The sequence below is a fragment of the Dermacentor variabilis genome, chromosome 5 (assembly GCF_050947875.1).
Source record: "Dermacentor variabilis isolate Ectoservices chromosome 5, ASM5094787v1, whole genome shotgun sequence".
NCBI classification, from domain to species: domain Eukaryota; kingdom Metazoa; phylum Arthropoda; class Arachnida; order Ixodida; family Ixodidae; genus Dermacentor; species Dermacentor variabilis.
This window is the reverse complement of record NC_134572.1, coordinates 122087659-122105505: the sequence shown is the minus strand read 5'-3', so window position 1 is coordinate 122105505 and position 17847 is coordinate 122087659. Positions and strand designations below refer to the sequence as shown.

Genomic DNA, 17847 nt, shown 5'->3' with positions numbered 1-17847 from the left:
AATCTGCGCATAGAATTCTCTGCGCAATTTGCATAGACGACTGTAAAAAATGTGGTTAAAGGTTCCCATAATTTTTCGCTATACAGGCCAGCTATGTGCTCTTCCACATATATGTTATTTTATTCCCAGTTAAAAATTTTCATCCATATTACTAGCCGTTTACTATGTCATGCTGAAATGTCATGTCACTGCGGAAAACATACCGCTCCTTTGAGCAGAGCAGATCGAGAATAGTTTTGCTTGCCTTACCCAAATATGCACACCGCTTCATCTGGAATCATTGCGTACTACATCATACGTGGGTTCAAATAGCCTCTGTTTCGGAATCTAATTCTTTAAAACTTTTTCTTACTTCTGTGTAACAAAGTGTTCGTGCTAGTGTTGTTCTAGAAAAACAGCAATACTTAATTATATTTGCTTTTTCAACAGCAGGCAATAACTTGAATAACACTTCTGTAGACGTAATGTTCATTCTGGTTCTTTATTTTGTAACCATAGCGCGAAAATATGCATTCTCTACAAGTTTCAACATAGAACTGGCCAAGTGGGAAGCGAGTGTAATGACAACAGTTTAACTCCTTCCAGACCTACATCACGGCAAGGTCCTTCAGTTACGCCATACCCTAGCATTTGCTGTAACACAAATTTTATTGTTGTCTGATCATCGACTGCCAACAGTGGCGAATCTTGTTCTTCGTGAGAATACTTTTTTGGGGGTTGGGGGGGGGGGGGAATCCGAAATTGGATGTAATCGCTGAACTTTTGCGCTTTCACCCATTTCGTAAATAGCTGAATTAGCTTTCTTTATTTTTTGTAGGAAAATTAATATGGCACTTCAACGATTTACATAACACGCTAGCTTGCTTTGATATCGTCTTGCCCTGACGCGTTTTAGAAAACCACGTTCCAAGTAAACAAACTACCGTTTACGCACACTAGAGTGCAAAGTATGGGACTTAGTCTGCGAGTCTCAACACGATAACGCATGTCGTAACACTTGCACCCATCTGTTTGGGGCGAGTCCGAAACACACCTCGACAGCGTCGCTTCCAGAACGACGAAGATTGATGATCACCTCAGCGGCAAGCCACTTCCTGCGGTGACACTTTGTGAACGCAAAGTTTGCCCGAATGGAATCCTTGTGGTTGCAGTCATTCTATTTACGATGTTCCTTCCGACCCGTCCACTTTCGGCACCACCGGAGTGACGATGGAGTCCCTCGGCGGAAGGCCCATCATTTACGAAGGCCGCTAAACAACATTAAATGGCAACAGTCAACGCAACAACCACCGTCAACAGTCCAAGCTTTCGCTACGTGTCACCCTGATCCTCGCCGAAGTCCCGTGTTGTCTGGTGCACCCTTTCTTCTCCACCTGCAAACACCCAAGAAAACGTAAAAAAAAAAATGCAGCTCACCGATCGCATATTTTATGCTATCGACACGTGCTGCATTCGGCTTTAGTTTTCCCCTTTCTGCTTCGTTTACATTTAGTCGGCCGAGCTTAATTTCGGTGATTCGGATAACCAGCCCTTTGGTGACCTAGCTTCCCATTGTCTCCAGTCAAAAAGTCTAAACATGTTAAAACTAAAATAATAATCTCGTCTGCTGCTTTTACAGCATACATTCATATCGGACCCTTGAAAACATTCACATTATGTGTCATCTTCACGTTGTTTAATTTTTCCGTCTAGGCTCACTAACTCGGTCTCAGTATCTCTAAACTGTGAAAGCGCACAAAGGCGAGAACGAAGAGAGTGGACAAGACAGTTTCAAGATGCAAGTAAACCAACTAACACAGTTATTTGTTCTGTCTCAGCAGTTGCGCGCTCCACCATATAGGAACTACGGGGTGTTTTGAGGCATTGTCTTGGGGTGCTGCATCTAGTGCTCGCAACAAACACTTATTGTTCATATCGCCGGGAAGAACACGCGCATTGACATCGTATACCCGAGTGAACCATGAAGAACCACAGAGACTGCGTTTCGTGCAGTTGGTGCTATACTTATTTATTTTGTGTGCTGAGGCTCAAGAACACAAGCAACATAGTCATTTCTTTCCATTCATAGTTTATGCCGTCTACTACCTTTCTATTTGATTATTCAACCTAAGAAACAGTTCACCTCGCTGTTGTGAGAAGAGAGAGTAAACATTTATTTCAAACGCTGTAGTAAACAGCAGAGAGGTCCACGGCTGGGTTATGCAGTGCCTTGTGGGATAATGCACCAGACTGAGGTGATTGTTTACACGGCATAATCTATGGTCACTGGTTGGTCATTTAAAATGTCAAGCAAACAGTACAATGTCACGAAATAATGTGTTCGCATAACGCCTACATATCCAGCAACCTCAGTATTCTCATCTCGTGCGGAGAAGGGCCGACAATTGCGACTGGCCGTCTTGAAGAACTGGGACTTATTCTGATATTGTCAGCACGCCGTGTCGCTACTTCCTGTTTCTCGTGCGCACCGTACAAATAAAGAGTTATGCATTACAAATCGCTATCGCCAACGCTGAAATGTAAAAATCGTTTCCTTCCATCCAGTTGCTTACATTTCATCGAGGTCCACCTGTACAGGGTGCCCAAGTCGTCGGCTCCACTGTATTTTAGGTTACGTTGCACGCAACCGATATTAGCTAAAATTTGTGTAGGTCGCTACATTTCTTTTATTCGAACTTCATTAATTTTTTTGCAAATTTATGTAGGTTCATACATTTCAACTCGCGAAGCCTGTGTTGTTTCATCTTGAGCGCGACTGAATACGAGTGGCGTTGTTGTGGCAACCATGTAAATGGGGCAGTGATTTCGCCCAGCGGCCACTCGCACGGAGACTGGTAGATCGACGCTGAGCAGGCTAGTTTTTGGCCGGCTTTATTGGCACGAAAGCTCGCCGCACTACGACGAATTGGGGTCATCGGTCGCCTCGTTATTGTTGCCGGCTTAGTATGACAGCGCGGTCTTTCAGTGATATGTTCTGCGAGCGAGGCGGTCGATGGTCGGCGTCAGTGCCTTTCAGCATCGCTGTCGTGTCGAGCCTGTGTGACGGCGTCTCAAGCAAAGAACAAACAGGCAGCAGGGCGCGAATCAACATATTTTCTGTGCCGTATGTTTTCTAGAGCCGAAAAAAGCAATATGGTAGCTGTCGCCTGGCGAAAAAACGTACGACTGAGTCTTAAGCTTCATACCTTCAGAATGGATTCGCATTCTGAAATTCCGACTTCAGAATGCGAAATCAGTAGCGCTTAATTCTTATAGCAGCCCTTATGAAAGCCCAAAACAGCAGACCACTTCTCAACAAGTACGTGCGATTGAATGACCTAAATTGCTTTCATAGGCCCTCTTCCATACGGGGTGTAAATTCATGGTACCTAAAAGTACTCGGCCCATAATCACAAAAAGCTCCTACTGTAGAATTTCCCAAGGACGAATTCCTGCCAATCTCGATGCTGGGTATATAATTAGTTAAGGCTGCAAACCAATGCCAAAGAAAATAACATTTACGAATGAAGAGTTTTGTGAATTCGGTCCCAGAAGCTGCGTCTATCTTTACAAGTGTGTACTGTTGCAGTCGTGTTTATTTGTGTATGCGAAAGTTTGATTCATACTCGAGTCTGTTGCGAGTTTTATAGATTCTGGGTACGTCTCAATGGGGATTTGCTCTGAACAAAAATTATAGCAGTACTGGAAAAAGTAGCAATAACCAGTAAAGAAGCTACGCCACTGTGTAAATATAGAGCCTTCTCAAAGTTTACACAGGGTGTCCCATGTATCATGCAACATATAATTAAAAAGGAAGCGCTATTCTACGTGAAGATAACCAAGTGCACATTGTTCAAGTTCAAATTTATTTTCATCTCGAGGATGAAGGCAGTCTTGGCAGAAAAGGGTCGTTTGTCACATGAGAACCCGAGTCTCTCTGATACATGGAAATCTAAAAGGATGTAAGGGCGAGTTTATTTAACACAATGAGCATTAGAATAATTAGGTAAATTTCATTTTTTTTCTTGTCCGAAATACCACAGCTGCTCCAACTAAGGAGTCGCAAAGGCTTGATGACTCACCTCTTTTATGCGGCCCAGAAGCGATATAGATGCTTATGCTCAAGGCGATGTAAAAAAGTGACAGGATGGGCAGGCGTGATGCTTTAGATGCACCTGTAGGGAATATGATAGGTTATATACGATTTACACTTGCATCAAAGTTTATTTCCCATTAAAACAAATTAGGTTTTCTTATAGGTTAGCTTCTTATAAGCCCTGCACTATTCAAGCACTAACAACTGATTCACTGAGGTTGCTGTGAGAGGAGTTAAGAAATAATACTCTGACTGTGTGGAGTAGCGGTATTCCCATGACAACCAAGACACATCATAACTGTGCGGCTACCGCCATTCTCAACGCAAACTTAAGCACCTTTTTGCTTCTCCTGCGGTTGCGTTTGGAGATTTCTGGCCAGGGTGGCTTAAATGGTATTAGCTTAATGCGCCTTCCTTCCAAAACATTGGATGCTTGTTTCTTAAAGCTTGATATTTTGGAAATTAAGCCGCTGGAGATACTTGTTCATTGTTCGAGCAGCATGACGGCGGCTTTGCTAGAACTTAAGTTTGCTTTGTAGTTTATTGCTGTTCAGGAACCATGTGCACGTACTCGGACATAGTTTCCCGAATCGTACACTGCTGTAGTAGTTTGCTTGGTATTTGCCTTTTACAATTTTACACGCAAGGGCTTTCTAAAGGTTGGGCTGCTTGCTGGCCGCTTAGAGTTTATCCTGGTTTCATTTCATCAGAGTAAAAGTATATGGTATCATCATTACGTTATTTAGAAACGTGCGCTGTTAAATATGTTCTAATAGCAGTTAATATATTTCGCTTCCCAAACCATATAAAATAATATAGAATGACTGAGGCATGGTTTTTGTTTGGGCATATTTCACTAAATTTCTGGCACGCATGCTATGACAGCGACAACAATTTACGTAAAAGTAAACGAACTCACAAAAGGTTGGCGAGCGTTTCAAATATTCAGAACTTTATCAATGCAAAAGTGAGCGACAATCACACACAAATTTATTAGGTCAACGAAGTGAACAGAAAATGTTCCCTGCCATAGGATTTAAGCATCAAGTAAAACTCTTGCTTGGGCTAGTTGGTTCATGCTTGAAGTAGTAAAGGCAAGGCGCAGAAGACCAGCACTCAAGAAGAACACAAACGGCAGGACCGGTGCCGCTCACAACTAAGTTTATTTCCGCAACAAGCCTGCCTTATGTAGGTTATTCACGCCGAGTCACACACGAAACTTTAGAAGTAAAAAACAGCATTCGATCGACCACTCAGGAATCATATCTGGCTTATAATATCGAATGAGCAAACAAGAACCACACGTGGATCAGCACGGGAGGCAATTGATTTAGTATAGTCTTTTCCAAGCCAACGGGGACAAAAAACGAGACGTAAAAAGTACCGTCTACGCTTCACTATCAAACTATCCACAACATAACACACTTCAAACACCTAGGGCCCAGTCAGTGATAAAACCCGCACGACTATTGGAATAATAACCAACGAATAACACGGAAAAAACATGAAAGAAGCATCTAACTACAGTGTCTGCGTCAAAACTAGAATCTCTAATAGTCACTCACCTAAAAAATTGATGAAACATGTGACCGCGCGAAAAATGAACCCCCTGACAATGAAATGGACAGAAGAGTTAACGATAAAAGTCTAAAGAACAGCGTCTGCGTCAAAAAAAAAATGCAACAAAAGCTTAAGAGCCACCAGAAAATCGTCAACAAAATAAAAACTAGTTAAATAAAAAGAATAGAGACGGAAAAACCAAATGAAATCACTCTAACATGAGGGCTAAATGAAACCTTCTAAAATAGTAGTCTCCTTGTCACTAAGCACAATGGACAGCCTGATAACGCATGTGTTTCCCTCTTTCTTTAGAAATAGGCTTCCACAATTTCCCGCTCGAACCTGTCTTTTCCAAACTTCAAAAATTTAGTTTTGTCAAACTGAGGGCGGCAATTAGCGCAGTCTCTGCAATGCTGTGCAAGGAAACTCCCTTCATTGTTGCGCAGATTACGACAATGTTCCATTACACGCTCATTAAAACATCGACCTGTTTGTCCGATATAGCTGCGACCACAGCGTATAGGGATTTGGTAGATGACACGTGTCCTGCATTCAGTGAACTACTTCTGATGCTTAATCGAACAAGCCGGACGCTTCTCTCGGTTCATGGCACAAAGCTTAGACAACTTGCAAGGCGCCGAGAAGACAACCTGAACGTGATGCCTAATCGCCACTTTCTTAACGTTGTGCGATACCTTATGAAGGTACGGAATTACCGCAACAGAACTGCGTGAAACTGGCTCCCTGATAAGAGGCGGGTGCTTTAGTTTTTGGACCATCGTTTCGCAGACAGCTGAAATCAGACATGGCGGGAAGCCTGCCTGTTCTAGTCGTTGCACTTGAGCGCTAAAGCTACTTGACACCAAATGGATACAAGACTTAGTTGAAGCCGTTTGCAGAGAATTGGTAGCAATTGCACGCTTTACAATCTTGGAATGGGCGCTCTCAAACAGTAGCAGGCCTTTCAAAGAACGCGGATTGTGCATCACAGCTACCATTTAAGCTCGCCGCGCTAACACTAGGACTTTCAAGCTTAACAGTGGGCGCAAGACATGTTGACATCTTACAGTTTACCAAACTCTTCACGATACATTCTTCTTGAGTAAGAAAAATTGATTTTTCTTTTGCGAGTCGAACATTTGCACACTTCGCAAAGTGCACTTGCGTACAGCTTCATAACATTAGGCAATGTATTTGTATTGTTACTTCCATAGCGCCTGCATTTATTTGTGTGCGCTGAGCACGAGGTCTCAGGTTCGATTACCAAGCCCAATGGCCGCATTCTTATGAGAGCATATTAAACGGATGCAAAATGCGTCTGTTTGATGAGCATTAGTTGCACGTTAAAATACCTGTGGCGATGAAAATTTATCCAGAGCCTTCCACGACGATGTTTTTCATTCAGCCTGCGTGTATTCCTTTATATGCACTAATTCCGCGCAGTCACTGCTCAGTTTCATCATATATCGAATTACTAAAGGCGTTTAAATCTCGCAACCTAAACGTAGTCATTACACCACTCTAGCGTAACAACTAATACGCTAACTAATAAACTAATAACAAAGACAATGAGGCTGCAAAGGCGCGTTTTTGCCTTTTGCCCTATCCGATCTTTTCGCCACCCTTGCATGGGTACGCCACTTGCGAAAATGACCCTGTACATATTACGAAGGGCAAGCAGCTGCCCTTTTCTGCGTCAGTATGGATAAATTCCTATATGCGCTGTTTCATGCAACTAACGCGCTATTCACGCAGAGTATAAGTTCCCGTATGTATGTATGGAGTGTTAGTCCAGCTTCACATGGCACAGCAAAGGCAGGAGAGATGAATGCCTTAAATAATAGTAAACATTTTTGATTTTACTTATTAGGCATGAATTCTATAAACTGGGTCTCCCTAGGTTTAACGTTTCAGTGAAATGTTCTGTGTTCCTAAGCTGGGCACGAAAATAAACCGAGGATCTATGACAAAAGCGGACTCGTTACCTAGGGGTAGTAGCTAGTGTACGATCCGTAGCTTGTGTTCTTAACATTTGAGACTGAGCTTTCGAATTATTTCGCCGGATCAACCAAAAAAAGAAAACGTTTTCCACAATTGAAAGAAAATAATTTTGGAGTGCGCCGTATTACCAGCACCACAATTGTAAGCGTGCATACGTTTATCGTACATCTATGGCGCCATGATACAAAAGCGTAGTGTAGTGCGTATGATGTTCACGCCACTTTCAAGGTATTCGCCGAAAACAACTTCGCAATCGGAGAGGCATTTCGCTATGAAGCTGCAAATGCGCGCTACTGGACGCATGCAGCTTGATCATGCCACTTTCGTTTAGAAAGTCTCGTCCGGAGAGTCTCACATAAAGCATTCCTCCTGTGAACTTTCAAATCTGCTGACTGTGATTTCAACAAAAACGCGATAAGAGCTGGATCATGCTTATCACGTTCGCTCTTCGTCGTCACAGAAGAACGACCGTGTTACGCGCAATAAAGCTCCTCTGAACTCGTCATAAAACGAGCGCAATTGAATATTATGTTCAATCTTTCTGTCGGTGGGGCACTCTATGGTGAAATGACACCGAGAATGTAGGAAACATAAATGAAGATCTTGTGGGGCGATATATTATATAGTCTGTGTTCCAACGCTCGCCATAGACGGCAAAGTAGACGGATAAGTGGAAAGTGGCCATCTTAAGTCGCGTTCCACGCCTCACGAAGACGTCAAAGTAGACAGCTTCGCTAACACAACATCGAAGTAAAAAACTATGCAGGCTCCGTTCCTGTCCAAACAAATAGCGGCTGGGCAGAATGCTTGAAAACTTGGCGGAAAGGTCGTATGCGCACAAGTAAACGTAGACACGCTTTCCTATGCACTCTATGTAAGTCACATTGTGTTTTTCATAGGTTTCAAAATAGGAAAAAAAAGGCGCGATTTTTGTAAGCTTTTGTCGAAGCGAGTCGCGTCACGTTGCCGCAGCGTTTTCCAGACGGCTAGAAGAGTGCTCCATTACTCGTTCTCGAAGCTGTCTCGGCTGTCACCTTAAGGCCCATTCACGGTAGACCAACAAGACGCAGATTTTAGTGTGCCGGACTGTCGGCGACAGCGCTTTTTTCCCTCGTGTCAGCGCCTCTGTCACCGTGTACCGACGCCGAGCTGTCCGCCAGCCATAGGCAGATTGTCGGCGTCGGTACAGTGTGCCAGAGGCGCCGACACGAGGGGAAAGAACGCTGTCGTCGACGGTCGGCAGACCGAAATCGGTGTCTTGTTGGGCTAGTGTGAATGAGCCTTTGCATGTCTACGCAGACTGTCTCCGATGCGGGCCCGAATTAAAATACACCCATAACTGAAATTTTTCGCCTGTCCTCGTTGACAAAACCAGGGCAAACATCTGAGGTTTACAGTCACTTAAGATGCCTTGAATAGTGAGGCTTTTCATAATTTCTTTGTTTTCACTATGTCGGGCGAAGCCTTCCAGTACGGCTTCACGAAAGAAAAGCTCGACAGATACCAATTTGCTGACGTCATTCAGCATTTTTATGCAGTAATTCTGATCACTTATAGTCCTTACGTCCACATGAACGTTTTGAATTGAATTCTAGCATTTTGCGTGCCAAAACTTTGCTGCCGAGCTTTTCTTTCGCGAAGTCGCTTTTGTAAAGTTCGGGAATATTTTGACCGCCAGGGGATCATTACAGTTCCCTCAATGCACGAGGTACGGGAGTTTTTGCATTTTTGTCCCTATCGAAATTAGTGCAGCGGCCACGGCTGGCATTTCATCCCACGGCCTCGTGCTTAGCAGTGCAACAACCTAGCCTCTCAGCGACCGCGGCGGCGAAATTGGAGGTAGCGGGAAGCACATGCGTCCTACGTTTGTATCCAGTTCCCTTGTAAATTTATCAGTCGTACGGTGGCTCGGTCGATCTAATGTCTGATTATCTATCTTGATAAGATAAGGGATAAGATATCTATCTTGATGACAAAGAGAGGAAAGGCAGGGTGGTCAACAAGGCGAGCGTCCGGTTTGCTACCCTTTACGGGGGGTGAGGGAAAGGGGGAGTAGAAAGAAGAAAAGAGGGAAGTGATGATTGTGTGTGCAGTGAACCGCCATGACACCCAAGTGGAGTTCCATAGCTGGTGATCTGCATTGATAACATGTGCGACGACTAAAGAACCAGCGGTTGTTGCGCTAATAGGAAGGAGGCTGCGGGTGAGCGGCGGGGTTTACTCGAGACTTGCAAGTACTGGATTAGGAGCATCCAGTACTTGCACTGCCATTGACGCTGACGGAGTATGCAACTTGCTGAAAAGTACACAGAGGGTATTTATGTGGGGCCGAAGCTTCATAAAACGGGAAAGCACCCGCGTACTTATAATTAGGTGCACGTTAAGGAACCCCAGGTGGTCTAAACTATACCAGAGTCCTTCCCTACGGTGTGGCTCATAATCAGATCATGGTTTGGGCAGGTAAAATCGCCATAATTTAATGGAACCAAAATGTTCATAAGGAAAAGCCTGAACGGGAGTGGCATCCAATTGTACACGTAAAGCCGGTAGGATGAAATCTCAAAATTCATAAACATTTGTCGTCAGCAATTGCAATATCTGCATTGCTGCATGAACAGCTATAGGTAGACATTGATAAAGCAACGCTGGTAAGTAAGTGCTGCTTACCGTAGGCTCCCCAGGTAAGCTCTGTAAAGAGAAAGGACAAGGAATCAGTTTTTAAACGTCAACACATATGAGTGTAAAGCATTGCGACGTACTGGTCTGAATGCATCACTTATTGCTTGTTCTCACAAGGGAGAGATGGGGAGAGAACATGGAATTACAAGTGTAACGATAAAGCCTTTTTTCCTCGCGTCAAGGCCGGTTAAATATGCGCAAGTTAGCCTCAACTTATGCTGACATGATTACCTAGTACAGTCGGTAGCCGGTAGCAAACCGATAAATCCTAGTATTTATTTTGCTAAGTCAATTCCGCGTTGGGAGTGTTTGGTCGCAATCGTGACTGAATTGTTTGTAGCTTCTTAGAAGAAACAATACGGCACACGAAAAGCTACCACGTTCTCACTTTATCTTGTGCTCGGTTCCACGACTTGGTTCCACGAGCCGAGCCGCCTATTGTTTACTTTGTCGTATTGGCGGCATTATTTGTGGTGCGCAAATATGTCAAATACTGTACTGCACTTCTCGCGAATGCGACATCTCTCACCGGTAAAAGATAAAAGCATGCGACCCTGCTTAACCTGAATGATTCAAGTTGGAATATTTGAATAGACCGAATGGGACATCTTTTCTGTCTTTTTTTGTACCATCTTTCTTTTTTCCGTTGCGACGATCGCTCGGAAAGCGCTTATTGTATTGCGAGTCAAAACAGTTTTGTAAGATATAGCGACATTGGAACGCTCAGAATAGCTGACGGTTTGCTTTGTCGTTCGACTTCCGAAGCAAGCGTGTGCCGCAAACCCAACCCTGCAGTGTCTAGAAAAGCAGACGGCTTCGTTTGCGAAGTACGGCGAGCATCGTGCACTTATTTGCTCTGCATACGTTACTGCTCTGCAGCCGTTGCCGCTGTGCAAACATGTAGATGACCCGAACAGAATATACAGAGAGCGTGCTGGTCCGTCGTCTAGCCCGTGTGCTTTCGCACCGTTTGCAGTTGGGTTACGTATGGTTATGCATATCAGGTATATTTTACTGAAAGGTTTGTTCACAGCGATAAAACAAAGAAACAAAAAAGAAAGTTCAGATTGCTTGCCTGCCCGACTTTCGAATTCAGTTTGTTGGCAGGGTTCCTTAAACACTTGGTGTGGTTCATTAAAAAAAAAAAGCGACAGATGTAACACCGCGGTGCTGAATACGACGACATATTCAACTTTCTTAGAACGATATCTGTTATGGGCTAACTCCCCTGGTTAGTTTGATGTCCGCCGGTGCCGTTACTAAAAGCCGAAAATTGTCTGCAAGCAAATCAGAAAGACAAAATATTCTAATTGAGCAGCCAGGATTTGGACTTACGACTGAAAGAGCGGGAATCCCGGATACTAGCTCACAGCCATTCGGCTTTCCCTTTGACTTTATTATTATTTCCTTAACATGCTCAGAAATTCAGTGACAGACACGTGTTACTATTGAACAAAACGATAAAACTGAGTAGAAAAGCGAGTCACGACCCCTAGTAGACCTTAAAGGAATCTTGAAATTACTACACTTCTCGGCCACTGTGAAGTTTTCGTCTGGGGTCATCGTCGACCTATCTATGCTACTGCAGGACGTAGGCTTTCCTCAGCGACCTCCCAGTTATCACTTTATAGTGCCAGCTGACGCCGCCTTATGCTTGCGAATTTCCTCATTTCATCGCCGCGCCTAATTCTCTGCCGTCTTCGACTGCTTTTCCCTCCTCTTGGTCTTTGTTTCGTTGCTACTTATACAATGCACTAAATACTCAGATAGGGCAAAGCAGCGCGCATAGTCAAAGGCGCGCTATTTCAACAGACTCTGAGTGCGAGCACGTCAGTGCGGCTTAGTTGAAAATCGTAGAAGAAGCAAACTGATGCGAACATGCGGTCTCTAACCGTGAGCGAGGCTCATCCTTCGCGTCAGCACGTAGTTGCTGTACGGGATCTCCAGCACGCACTCGAAGAGATCGGCCAGCGAGGAGAGGTGGCTTTCGAATGCGTCGGCGTGTAGTGCGACGTCGAAGAGCCCGTCTTCGACGGTCGCCGTCGTGAATGTTCGAAGGCCGGCCTCGGTCGCAGGCCTCCTCTTGCCTCCCTTGAGAAGGAACAGCGTCAGCACCGGCTTTGGGAACATGCCCCGTGCCATGCACAGGAGGCTCAAAGGGGGCTCCGGAGATTGGGGTCGGGGCAGTCGCTCTAGCGGCGGCCGTGAGTCGCTGTAGTTGAACGAGAACGACTTCGCCGGCACTGCAAGAAAGGGCACAAGTGGGGAGGTGGAATGGCAAACGACAAATACAATTTATTTGCTGTTTATCTATTTGGGCCCTCGATATGTGCCCCTTAGAGACGGTCGGGTGCAGTCAATGAGTGGCGTAATGTTCACGGATGCACAGCCTGGTACAAATATTCGCCGAGTGTTAAGCAAGCAAATGTGAATTTGCCGTTAAGTGAACATAAAAATCTGAGTAACAGACCGAGAACAATAGGCACTCTGAGGGCAGTTGACTAATACAATAGGAACAAGTTAACTACCGCTTATTTAAAAATATTTGCAGCTGTGAATGGTACAGAGATTCCACTCAGCTGAAGATCTGAAGGGCTAATTTATAGTGGACTGCTGCGCAGTTTAGAGGAAACGGTACAAATATTCGCCGAGTGTTAAGCAAGCAAATGTGAATTTGCCGTTAAGTGAACATAAAAATCTCAGTAACAGACCGAGAACAATAGACACTCTGAGGGCAGTTGACTAATACAATAGGAACAAGTTAACTACTGCTCATTTAAAAATATTTGCAGCTGTGAATGGTACAGAGATTCCACTCAGCTGAAGATCTGAAGGGCTAATTTATAGTGGACTGCTGCGCAGTTTAGAAGGTTATAACTCAAAATTATTTGCTGCCGGCACAGAAGTTGGGCGAAGGGCGGGTAAAACTACCTCTTCTGAAAAAAAAAAGAAATGTTGGAATTGAAGCCGTAGATGCCATTTATGTCAACGCTTGCACAATACGATGATGGAATCGTGCTGTTATGCTGCTGATGCAGTAGAATCACTCGAAAGGCCCCACGATGTGAATTAAAGACAGATGTTCTTCTCAATGAATCAGGGAATGTTGCCATAGCATTCGGTTGACTAGTGCAGATGTAGCCACATTGACAAGCATATGTGCGGACAAATAATTCAAGTAGAGATTTCAAATGGCCCCTGGTTTCTAACATTCATATCACTGAAAAAGGCACTAACCATCATTGCGTGAACAAATTCGCAGTCTCTAATGTTAAAAACGAACAGAGTAAGAAATGCGATACAGAAGACACATCTTTAATGCCTAAAAGTTTTGTATATAGCGGATAGTCCTACAGAAATTACGGTACAGTATGCCGTTCCAATAATTCTGTATATTGTAAAATTTTTATGGAGTACGCCGCATTCCATGCAGATGTTGTATAATTTCCGTAAGACTCGTACGCAAAACCTATGAAAATATTGGAGTGCATACGGAAAGTTCCGTTAGGCACTTCATGCAGTATTTACATCGATCGTTATTCCCGTGTAACAATCCAAATTGTCTGGGCGCACTTCTCTGGAAACTCTATCATAAGCTAAGACCTGGATTCTCGGAATAAACCCATCGCCTCCGCTCATGACTTCGCTAGCAAGTGCATTTTTATTATTGTATGGTTTACATAGGGCGCTGATGGTGCCATGCATATCCACGCAGAACGAGCTCAAAACTTTGGTCCCTTTTGTGCTTATCATTTTGCGATAAGCAACATACTCAAGTAAATCACCAATTTTTATTGCAAGACAGAATCGCATTGCGACAGCTCGCCCCTTTCTCACCCAGAAGTCATTGCAGCGGGAAAAATAAGTGGGATTTAATATTTTAAATACCCGCAGCTATTCACTCAAACTTTTGGTCATGTTATGAAAACTGAACCATTTATTATATTTCGTTTCTCGCGTACCGTAAGACGCAAACGACATGTCCAGATGCAAAATCTTGTTTCGCCATGGCAGGCTGCCCTTGGAAGGAAATATCTCTACTAGGCAGGTCGAAGTGCTCCTGTACAGACGACGCATACAAAAGGCCTATTCCTGCTTTTGGAGGCGAAGGGACTCTACGACTCCTTGTGGCTGTCTGTGAGCACATTTCTGCAGAAGGAAGTTCACTTGCAATAAGTGCTATCACATTAGCCCACAAGAGTGTTAACAAATCACCGCTCTCTCTCTCGCACCATATATATATATATATATATATATATATATATATATATATATATATATATATATATATATATATATATATATATATGCGTGTGTGTGTGTATTATCGCATAAGAAGCCAACAAACAAATACACAAAAGACAACAAAGGGTAAATTACTTGTACTTACGAACTGAATTAAAGAAATGAAAACTAATGAAGAGGAAAGTGGATGAAAAAACTACTTGCTGCAGGTGGGGCAACGATCCCACATCATTGCATTATGCGTGCGATGCTGTACCAATCGATCTACCACGGCGTGCTTCTCGCATCCACTTCCTGGAGTATTTATGTGTTACAACTGGAACTAGAGTGTTAGCCTGCGCCACCACTCACAAACCAGAAACTAAACAAATTTTTTGAAAATACCGTTGTCTGAAAAAAAAAGTGTAGAAAACTATTTTGTTCTTCTCTGATACTTCTGTCAACGTCATTGCTTTTGTCATATGGGGCGCCGGGAAACCGCAGTATGTGGGATCACTTTCGGTAGCAGCAAAGCAATAAACAATAGCCAAGTGATAACAGAGCAAATATTCTTCTCAATCTCCGATTACACAACAGGTTGAATATCCCACAAGCCAATATTTTGGGTGCAAATTGAGCAGTTTGTCCATAATTTCACCTACTTTTATATGCTTGTTACTGAACGAGAGTGCCTGCGGTCAATATGGTATTGCATATTCTACAGAATCTCAGATATTTTGTTTCTCTGCTGAATTTTCAGAAGTCTGAAGCGTAGCTAAGTAGCTCATTCCGTACAGCAACTTATTACGTCCCTAGAGCACATTTCCTTCTCATACACGAACGAAAATGTCTTTGTGCGAAAAGAAGATCAACAAGTAGAAGCGAAAAAGAAAGAAAATGAGAAAGAAGCTTTTCTTCGAACTTGAATCGCAATATACATGAAAGTTGGGCGAGTTGGTAATCAGTGCTTAAGATGCACTGGTAGGCTATAATTGCTCAGTCATGATGGAACATTGCAGCGCACTTCGAAACGACGACGCAACGCAGAATAAAAAACCACGAGCGCTCGTGTTCGTTCATTCTGCGATACGTTGTTGTTTGGAGGTTCGCGGCCATATTCCGTCATGGTTATCGTTCATTGTTAAACTGCAGAGCGCACAAAAGGCTACACAGACATGTAGAGTTTCAAGCAGGCGCTGACTCGCAACTCAGAAATGACGGATCATATGCACCCCAGCTAACAAACATAAGTGTGTACAGAATGATTCAAGAAAAGCTTGAAATAATAACAAATAGCAGAATGTCACATGACGTTTTCTTTTTAAAGAACAGAAACAATATTTGTTGTCAGTGAATGTGACAGACGGCTCACTAACGCACCTGTCGGCGCATTTTCTGATACGGAAAGCCTAACTTTCGCTTGTCAGTTCATTTCTACGGCGCAAATATAACTGAAGGGACCCAAGGAATAAGTTCACAATGACAGGGTTTACATTTGATGCGTTAACTGTGAATAATTATCTTTACAGAGTTAACACGCCGACCAGTCTGGCATACGCAAACATTGCCGCAAGTTAGTGGCAACGTATGCACCGGGCCTGCTTTGCATCTAGCTAACTTTGCATTTTCTTTCAAAGCGGAAACATGCATGTTTTAAATTATTTTCTGTCTTGTCATTCGTATTTGACTCAGCTGGGCAGAGTCGTTGTAGTTTGTAAGGAACGCTGACAACATCAACACCGAATCGGCTGGATACGTTCTTTGGTCGAAGCGAAAAGCAGCGGACGTAAGGCATGGCGGCGACATGGTGTCCCGCCTTACCTTCACTGCTCCTTCGTGACCCTCGTTGTTGCACGCTCGTAATTAACTAGCTTGGTTACTTTGCCAGACGCTCTACAATGCAAATAATGTGCTCCCAGAGTGCCACTGACTTCAGTCTAGTTTTTGGATTTGAAAAGCGTTCGTCCATAATGTCGCGACATGACTTCAACAAAGCCACCCTAGGGCAAACCATCTCCGTTTTTCTCGTCACATAAAAATAAGCTAACCAGTGTAATTCAGTTACCTCGCCTGGCCTCTACGCAGAGGTCATTGCCCCCTGCTCTTTCTTGGGATGTGAGGTGGCTGCCCGACTGGGATGCCTACCACTGGCACAATGCAAACCTGTTTTACTGTGGAATAAAACCAGTCTACTCTTCATTCTCAACCTGTCAAAACGTCTGCACCACATTTTTTAGATTGCCTATGGAAGATATCACAATTCTAACCCTTCATCTAAATTACTCGATGACGGGGCCAGAACGCTTACGAGAAATGAGAATGTCCACTTGAATATTTAACGTAGTTACGCTAATTACCTTTCTAAATAATTACTTCACATATGTTAATCTACGAATTATAGCCGCTGAGTTCGCACGGCATGTACCCTTGGGACGAATTATCCGGACCGCACCAGTTCCGAGATGTTCATTTTCAATGTGTCCGTCGAAATTCATTGGTGCTTCAGTTACTATTGTGCTTCAAAGCATAAAACAGCGGTTTCTTAAAGAAGTATGCTTGTATGTAATAAAGAATGTTTTTCGAAAATTAATGTCTCGGAACTGGTGCTGTACAGAGCATTCGTTCAAAGTGGACACGCCGTGTGAACTCAGCGGCTACTGTTAGTGGCTTGAAATATGTGGCGTAAATTAATTAAAATGTAGGTAGTGTAATTACGTTAGTTTGACAATTGCCTATTTTCATTTTTCGTAGTAGTAAATTCTGCCTGATAGTCATTTTATCAAGGCTTAGAATTATGCTATCTGCCATAGGCACTCTTTAAAGTATTTAGTGCTGCAAAAAAAAATAATAAAGGGACACCCTGTATAAACCCACTTAGGCTGTGTTACCTTCCGGGTCAACCGAAATTCCTTGGATGGACCTATCTTCAAGATGGCCCTACATTCTAATAGGAAAAATAGATAGCTGGAAAGAAAACGTCCGAGAATGGTAAGTTTCGTAGTAGCATCACGAGAAGCAACTGATTTATCACCGAGCTATGAGCTAATAAAATAAGAAAGCCACCCTATTTTTGTGATTATTGAGAGAAAACATAAAAAAGACCTCAGTTGCAGAGGAAGGCACATATTCTTTGTGACGTCAAATCAAGTTGCATCCATGTTGTTAGTGCACGCAGAAATATTTGCAAGTGAAGCTAACACCTAGCTTACCCTGTTCCATCCCTCCTCATCAACATCTAGGGTATTGCGTCAGTACTGAAGGCTAATTGGTGCAACGTCTCCTCTTCCATTACTATCTTTATTTTTTTT

General features: G+C 43.5%; 1 protein-coding gene across 1 annotated transcript in view; it reads right to left on the bottom strand.

The window, feature by feature from the left end:
- Window positions 1–317: 317 nt before the first annotated feature.
- LOC142583128 (uncharacterized) overlaps window positions 318–17847 on the bottom strand; it is a 50397-nt gene continuing 32867 nt past the window's right edge. The window contains exons 3-6 of the mRNA XM_075693457.1: window positions 12208–12558; window positions 10304–10324; window positions 4062–4154; window positions 318–1373 (exon numbers count right to left, since the gene is read on the bottom strand). Of these exons, the coding sequence (XP_075549572.1) occupies window positions 1312–1373; window positions 4062–4154; window positions 10304–10324; window positions 12208–12558 (527 nt within the window). The 3' untranslated portion in view covers window positions 318–1311. The remainder of the gene's footprint in view (window positions 1374–4061; window positions 4155–10303; window positions 10325–12207; window positions 12559–17847) is intronic.